The following is a 7,819-nucleotide window of genomic DNA, read 5'->3' as shown; positions in this document are numbered from 1 at the left end:
CGAGAACCACAAAAATATTGTTGAGAAATCTGATACCACCATTCAAAATGTATTTCATTTTCTAGTAATTTAGTAATAAAGATGAGTCTACACTAGTGCATCACACTTTATGGACTCTTCGATCTTTTACCATCTGGCAGGAGAAACCGCTCCATAAGATCAAAATCGACCACCAGGTTGTGCAACAGCTTCTTCCCCACGGTTAATGAGTCTGTGAAACGCCTGACACCTGACAGTCCTCTGAACCCTTCCAGTTTATAATGGAAAATGTTTTAGCACATTTTTTCACATATATGGTAACTGATTGTACTACTGCAATATTTCCACTGTTAATATTTCATGTAAATTCTTTAAATTTACTATTCTCATTCTCTATATTTTTTGCAATTTGTATATTTTACATTTATTTGTGTAGATATTGTATATATTTTTAAAGTGTGTTGTGTGAAACGTGCTGCTGTAACACCAGAATTTCCCAGCTTTGGATAAATAAAGTAAATATCTATCTATCTATCTATCTATCTATCTATCATACCTCCTTTTTTATATATATGATTCTTGGTTACTTGATTTTTCATTGTGTCCTTTTGAGTGTCCATATTGCGTCTTTTAGGATTATAGTATGCTTGCACCTCTGCTCCTGAGAAACACTGTGTATGTGTATGTGTATTGATATGGATGGGAATAAAAATAAAATACCGTTGAACCTTGATAGACTTTTATGTGGTAAAATAAAGTCAGTCTGGAGAGTAGTAGCTACAGCCTTCAAATAAATACAATTGAGTTAAACAGGTAAATTTTGAATCAATTTTTCTTTTTACTATTTTAAACATTTCAACCTGAAATGTGTTGGAGTTGTGGATACATTAGTATAACATGGAATATAATAATAACAACAATAGTTGTAGTAGTAGTAATTATTATATTATTATTATTTGTAGTTAGCAGTCTGCAAATAGTGCAGAGAGAGTACAAGAAACGTACAAACATAACACAATACAAGTATTATCTGGGAAATGTGCAATTATGGACAATGTACAATCATTACGTGCATAACCATCCGTTTAAATTCTATCTGCACTATATGCTCAGTCAACAGAGACATTTTATTTATATACTTCTATTTATATTATTTTATACATGATCTTTTAAAATGCAGCAGTGGGAAAGGTTTTTAAAAATGCCGTTGTACAGTTTACATGTGCAATGACAATAAAAGGCTTCTATTCTATTCTATTCTGTATTGCGCTTGTTGACATGTAGAAACTACAATACCCACAATCCACCGGGCCACTTACGCCGATTGCGTCCCCCTAGCGGAGCAGCAGTCGCCGCCGCCGCACTGTGCGATCGTGCCGCCGGCCTCGGCTTGGTTAGAGGTTAGTCTCCTTCTGTCACTCGCATTTTCGGGGAAACCCCCTTTTCTTGTATAGAAACAGTGAATGGAAACATGCGCGGGAAAACCAAAAAAAAAGCGCCACTTTAGCCCGACACTCGGAACCGGAATGGCGGCGTGTAAGTGGTTAAATGTGGCGGCGCCTGCCCGGTTTACGGCTAACGGCTGGGGCACGCCTAAGTATGGTAGCTAGCACGGCTGGGTTCCAGAGGGAGCTGTGTGTGTGTCCGCGGGCCCCGGTGGCGTGAATACTTGGGGGTTTATTTTTAGCAAGCAGCGGAAAAGACACCGCGCTAACTTATATATCATACCCGACGTCTAACGCGAGCTGGCGGGCGGGATGCTAGCTAACTGTAGCAAACAAGACAAGCCCACCTAGCTAGCAGTAGCATGTTAGCTCACTAACGTCAACGAGCCACAAATGAGCTTTCCCCACTTGTTAACCTCGCTAAAACCCGCGTGCTTTACGGCGCCTCCCGTCTTATAATCACATCCACTCGGGACCTAGAACTTTCTGTGACCCGGCCTCTGTGTCCATGTGTGTTTCGCTATCGCCGCTAAGTTGTTTTGTTTTTTCACGAGCTTCTAGAAACAACTGTGTGCATCGTTATGTGGAAGCACGTGACTTGTGTTGTCGCTCAAAGGCCTCGGCTTTCACTCACTCTGCCTCCGCGGACGCGTATTAATTATGCTTTAATGTGTTGTTTCGCCGACTGGTCCGAGATCCCATTCACCGTGAGTCCGGTTGTAATCGGGCTGTCAAATGCTGCCGGTGAACGGTGGAGAAGTTGCCTGTAGACCTGTGTTCTCTGCACTCGCCAGCAGGGGGAGCCCCCACTGGTCGCGAGTCTGTTTCTACGGATGTCTACCGCTCAGTTGATTTATGTGATTGACAGCTGGTATTGTCCAATGGTCGCAGGTGTAGGTGGGCGTGTAGTGGCCAGCTCTGTCGGGCCCAGTTAGCTCGCCTCTAAATATATAGTCACTTCCGGTTTCCCTAGGAAACAAAGATGGGTCATATTAAAATTCACAATGCTGGGCTCAACATCGTGATGACTGTAGGAGAAGATGAAATATAGTTATGTAGTTTTTTTTACTAGTTTCCATGCCATTCTTCTGTTTATAGCCCATGTTTCCTCTACTGAAATTAGCATGCTATGAAGAAGAAGCAGCAGCACCGCACATGGGAAATATTACAACATCTGGTCTTGTGAACGCTACGATGGCCGACACTCTGACACAGGACCCTCTCTACCTCCTGCTCTCGGCGAAAAACAAAAAAAAAGTGTTCACAAGTTATTTAAAGAACTTTACTCTAAGTGTGTGCAGGTGTGCCGGGGTACATTTTGTGTTTATCGGCCTAACGACAGCAGACAGCGCTATGCTGATCATTTCAAATTGACAGATATCAGACTCTGGCTTACCAATTTAATGTCTTTTGCGTCTTTTCTTTTGGCGTTTTTTTATTCACATGGGTTGAGAACTGGTTACTCGTAATTCTGTTGATTATCATCTCCACACTTTAATATTTCATCCCACATTTATTGCCATTTTTTCCCCGGCTCACACATCCTGTCTCTAACCTGGTCCCCTCCTGTCTCTCCATGTGTTGCAGGGTGATTCAGGATGGTGGACCAGCCTCTGTGGGAGCAGATAGGATCCAGCTTCGTGCAACACTACTACCAGGTGTTTGACTCGGACAGAACGCAACTCGGATGCATATATGTGAGTGTAACGGGACCCCTGCTTTTACTCAGTGACGAGATGTCTCACCACTGGGATTTTTTTTTCAGGTATTTGAACTCAGTGGGGTCTGGTCAGCGTTCATTGGTGCCCCAGGCTGTTTCAACGATAGTGGTGGAAACTTTTGTAATGATGGTTGTCAGCCGTTGGGGTCACCTGTGTCCACACTGTTGTTTTTGGGGGGGTCACATGAGGCTTTATAAGTTTGAAAGGTTGTTACGTCTCCTGGGAAGGGATGAAAGGACAGTGTAATAGGTGTGAGAAAGATGGTGTCTCCTCTGTTGGGGGAGAGTTTCTCTATTTTAACATAGATGGCTTCCTGCACTCCTCTTTCAAACCACCTGTCTTCCCTGTCCAAAATGTGTTCATCTGTATCAACAAGTGTCCCTTGTCCTTTAAGTGTAGGTTGTTGCCGTGAAGAGTTGGCTGTCCTGTGTTGAGCCATACGTTTGTTTGATAGTTGTCCTTGTCTTTTTGTGTTGCTGGGTTTGAAGAACTTGCTTGCTGAAGATCATCACAAGTTTTTCAGTCACTCCGGACACATCACTATGTTGTTACGCCTGTTCTTCTTCTCTTCACTGTCCACAGAGTTGCTGTTTTTTTTACTGAATCCCGTGATGACGCTATGGATTAGTTAATACCAATAACCCGTGTTTTTGCTCCACGCAGACCGATGCATCATGCCTTACGTGGGAAGGACAACAGTTCCAGGGGAAAAGGGCAATCGTTGAGAAACTCTCAGTGAGTCTGTGTGGTAACTTACTGCTGTAAACAGCGACAGCGTGTGACAGGTGGCGCGGTGACCCCTGACCCTTTACTCTAAAGATCTGTGCATGCAGACAGCAGTCAGTAATCCCATTTCCCCTTAACCTTTATAGAACGTGTGTGTGTGCGTGCGTGCGTGTGTGTGTGTGTGTGTGTGTGTTGACTATAACCCCACCACTTTCTGTCAACTTTGAATGATTCAAATTAGTAAAGATAAATTAGAGGATTCTACGATTTAATGTATTTTCAGATAAGATATTCTTTTATTTATATCACACGCCTAAATATAAATACTATCTTCTGTTCTTTTTGAATTTATATTCTCCCAGCGTCTGATGAACCTCTTTTGATCTTCCTCTTGTGTGGTTTTTCCTCTGTTTTTGTTTTTTTCTCCCCAGAGTCTCCCCTTCACAAAAATAGCGCATAGTATAACGGCGCAGGATCACCAGCCGACCCCAGACTGCTGCATCTTGAGTATGGTGGTAGGGCAGCTAAAAGTAAGGAGCACTATTTTTTCATGCTGTATTCTGATTATCACTCATTGACAAGTCAAAAAAAGTTAGTCATTTCTCTTATAAAGTCCTTTCTGGTATCATATTATATCAAATCATCTTATTATTATCTAGTCGTTTAAAATCAGAATTTATGACAACATCAGAGGTTGTACTTTTTGTTGAATGCAATAGCAAAAACTATTGATGTTTAATACAACAGTCCTGTGATGATTGTTATGGTGCGTTTATAGCGTTCTCAATGGACCATTTGTGCCTATTTGTGCGAATAACGTGAATATTTGCCCGCTCTTCGTTCCACTTTCTACGACAAACCTGTTGAATTAAAAAAAAAAAGCCAGACAGAAATGAATAGGAAAGCCAGACAAAGCGGTTTTGCTAACTGGGGCTAAAAATAGTGTCCATCTTCCTCGCTCACTTTCTGTCGAGTCGTCTCTCTTCTTCGCCCGGTCACGATACACATATCCACTTGTGTTGGGCTGCACACACACACACAGCGACAATAGTTATCCTCCATTTATGATACAACGACAAGAATTCTGACATCTTGCCTGGTCGCCTCTTTTCCTTTGGTCTACTCGCACTAATAATTTGCTTTGCATCCGTTGTTAACGCACCATTAGTTTCATTAAGGTTCTGCTGTTCTGTTATTGCCACGAGCCCATATGTATTCTACATATGCCAAGCATTTTTTATTAAAATGTATTTGACTTTTCTATGGTAGGGGGAACACTGTATGTATATATATATATATATATATATATATATATATATATATATATATATATATATATATATATATATATATACACACACACATACATTCTTTGTCTTGAACCTCTTCTGTTTGTTTGACCGCAGGCGGACGAAGACCCCATCATGGGATTTCATCAGAGTTTCATCCTCAAGAACATTAACGATGCATGGGTGTGCACCAATGACATGTTCAGGCTGGCCATTCACAACTTTAGCTAAGCCGGCTCCCCCCCGCCCCCACCCCGCTCTGCCGGGCAGGGGCAGCCATCGCGAAGGGCACTGTGTGAAGTATGGAGGGAAGGGAGGGAGGAGTGGAAGATGGGAGAGAAGAGAGAGAGCACTCGTCCCTCCCTCCGGCTTTTCTCAGCTTACGCCTGTTCCGACACAAACGAGCAAAACGGCCGAATTCTAGATGTCAATCACTGAACCTCATCTAGGTTGGTTTCCAGACGAGCCCAGCCAGCAGAACCTGCGACTGCGTTTGTTTCCCCGAGAGACGGCCGAACCAATCGGACGCTCCCCCTCCCGTCTGCCACTCAGCCGACCTCTGCATGACGCCAGGAGACGCCTACATTACAAACATCTACACTCAAGTTTCAACCAGAAGACAAAACAGCTGACCGACGCCATTAACTCCCCACTTCTTTTACTTTGTTCTAACTCCCGTTCTACTCTGCTGTTGACTCCCGTTCTGTTAGCACTGCTGCTGTCGGCCAGTGTTCGTAGATCCATGTTCAGGTCCAGAGTCGTCGGCTGCTTCTTCTTCTCCTTCAGGTTCCGACTTCTTGTGTTGTGTTGTTTTTAGGTGACGCTCTGTTCATTGACTTTAGCTTGCCTTAGTGTGTTTATTAACTGAGTTCTTTTACTTCTTTTTAATTTCTTAACTTGCCATGATTCACTCTCATGCCAGGTTTTGCCCTCGCAACCAAAGAATCATGGAGGACAAAAGTTTGATCTTGCTGTGTGATTGGCTGTGATCTCGATCTCTCTCTCTCTCTCTCTCTCTCTCTCTCTCTCTCTCTCTCTCTCTCTCTCTCTCTCTCTCTCTCTCTCTGATTCATATCTCATACTTTGCCCCCTCAGTCTCTGATTTTTTCCCCTCACACATCTGGCATGGACTACAGCCACGATACACAATAAAACATGGACTTTTTTTCTTAATGGTTTGGTGTGGCTTGGTCTCCATATCATTTTTCCTTTTGCAGATTGTTTTCACCAGTCGAATCATTTATCTCTTGTCCTCATAAGGTTTTTAAAATACATGTTACTTTTCATTTTTTGGGCTATTAATAAGTTAGGGGGAGCATATTACGAAAGATCAGCTGAAAAAAAAGAAAAAACAACTATATTTTTTGTGAGCTAGCTGATAGAGCGACGGCTATGACCAAATATTCTAGTGATTTAAAATGGTTGCCTCTGTTTATCTTTTTCTTTTCTTGTGTGTGTGTGTGTGTGTGTGTGTGTGTGTGTGTGTGTGTGTGTGTGTGTGTGTGTGTGTGTGTGTGTGTGTGTGTGTGTGTGTGTGTGTGTGTGTGTGTGTGTGTGTGTGTGTGTGTGTGTGTGTGTGTGTGTGTGTGTGTGTGTGTGTGTGTGTGTGTGTGTGTGTGTTCTCTCTCCCCTGTCAGTGTTGCGCGCCTTCCAAGTAGAACCAGAGTAGAACCACAAAGGTGCGCCTGCGGACCATGTGACCCGGAGTCATAGATCACATTGTATGGGGGCAGAAATGAGTCATTACACTGAAGGCAGCAGTTTTGATTGACATGCTGAAACAAGGAAGTCGTCTGGTCTCCGACTCACGGTTTCCTCAAAAGGCGCAGCAGTGATTTATGATGACGATTGCATCGGTTACATTTGTGGTACGCGTCCACGTTCTCTGAGCAGAGGGGGGAAAAAATCGTAGACGGTCACCTGACATGCTCATGAGTCGGAATCTGAGGAGGTGTTCCTTCAACTGTGTGTTTATTTTTTTGGAGGACGCTGCATCGCATGATAAAGAGGGGTGTTTCTCTGATTATTTTTGCCAACCACATTCAAATCAATGAGAAGGCGTGATAATAATAGACATTAGGGCTGCAACTAATGATTATTTTCATTATTGATTAATGGATTAGTTGTTTGGTCCATAAAATGGTCAAAATGTAAATTTTGTTTCCCAAAACCTCAACATGATGTTTTGTTCACACCAAAGATATTTAGTTTACTGTCACAGAGGAGCAAAGAAACCAGAAAATATTCACATTTCAGAAGCTGAAAGATGAGAATTTTAATTTTTTTTCACCCCATAAAAACTACCTGAAACGATTATCAAAATAGTTGGCGATTATTTTAGTAGTAGATTACTAATCAATTAACTGTTACAGCTGTAATAAACACACCTCTGTATAATGCAATGCAGTTCAACAGCGCCACACAATGACACTTCAAAAATTATTTTTTAACATGGCTTAACAAAAAACATTACTTCCACAGGGTTATTCTTCATAAAGTTACCACTGAGTGTATTCTGATTTTTAATAATCTGATGAAGGAAAAACGATCTAGGGACATTTGTGTTGAATTGGGTTCAAATGACGCAGTTGAAAAGTGACCTCCTAATGCTTTTCACCTCTCGACCTTTCAATTGGGCATCTCTGTCATGTCAGAAACT

The 7,819-nt window shown here is 42.2% G+C and overlaps 1 protein-coding gene across 3 annotated transcripts; it reads left to right on the top strand.

Annotated features, from left to right (window-relative positions):
• The first annotated feature begins 1,257 nt into the window (after nucleotides 1-1,257).
• nutf2 (nuclear transport factor 2) lies at nucleotides 1,258-6,333 on the top strand. 3 transcript variants are annotated; one of them, XM_035641784.2, is made up of 5 exons: nucleotides 1,259-1,379; nucleotides 3,012-3,121; nucleotides 3,809-3,880; nucleotides 4,303-4,401; nucleotides 5,278-6,333. In XM_035641784.2, the coding sequence occupies exons 2-5, from the start codon at nucleotides 3,023-3,025 to the stop codon at nucleotides 5,389-5,391; spliced, it is 384 nt and encodes a 127-aa protein (XP_035497677.1). In that variant the 5' UTR covers nucleotides 1,259-1,379; nucleotides 3,012-3,022; the 3' UTR covers nucleotides 5,392-6,333. The 3 variants fall into 3 exon arrangements, with proteins under 3 accessions (XP_035497679.1, XP_035497677.1, XP_035497678.1); XM_035641785.2 differs by lacking the exon at nucleotides 1,259-1,379 and adding an exon at nucleotides 1,484-1,515; XM_035641786.2 differs by lacking the exon at nucleotides 3,809-3,880 and having other exon boundaries at nucleotides 1,258-1,379.
• The last annotated feature ends 1,486 nt before the right edge of the window (nucleotides 6,334-7,819 follow it).

This window comes from Scophthalmus maximus, chromosome 7, assembly GCF_022379125.1.
Source record: "Scophthalmus maximus strain ysfricsl-2021 chromosome 7, ASM2237912v1, whole genome shotgun sequence".
In the NCBI taxonomy this organism is placed as follows: Eukaryota; Metazoa; Chordata; class Actinopteri; order Pleuronectiformes; family Scophthalmidae; genus Scophthalmus; species Scophthalmus maximus.
Note: the sequence above shows the minus strand (reverse complement) of the source record. Positions and strands in the feature narration are given on the sequence as shown.

Coding starts and splice junctions, on each gene's coding strand:
- nutf2 (XM_035641784.2), top strand. CDS start 3,023: ATGGTGGACCAGCCTCTGTGGGAGCAGATAGGATCCAGCTTCGTGCAA. Junction 3,122..3,808: donor CGCAACTCGGATGCATATAT/GTGAGTGTAACG, acceptor TGCTCCACGCAG/ACCGATGCATCATGCCTTAC. Junction 4,402..5,277: donor TGGTGGTAGGGCAGCTAAAA/GTAAGGAGCACT, acceptor GTTTGACCGCAG/GCGGACGAAGACCCCATCAT.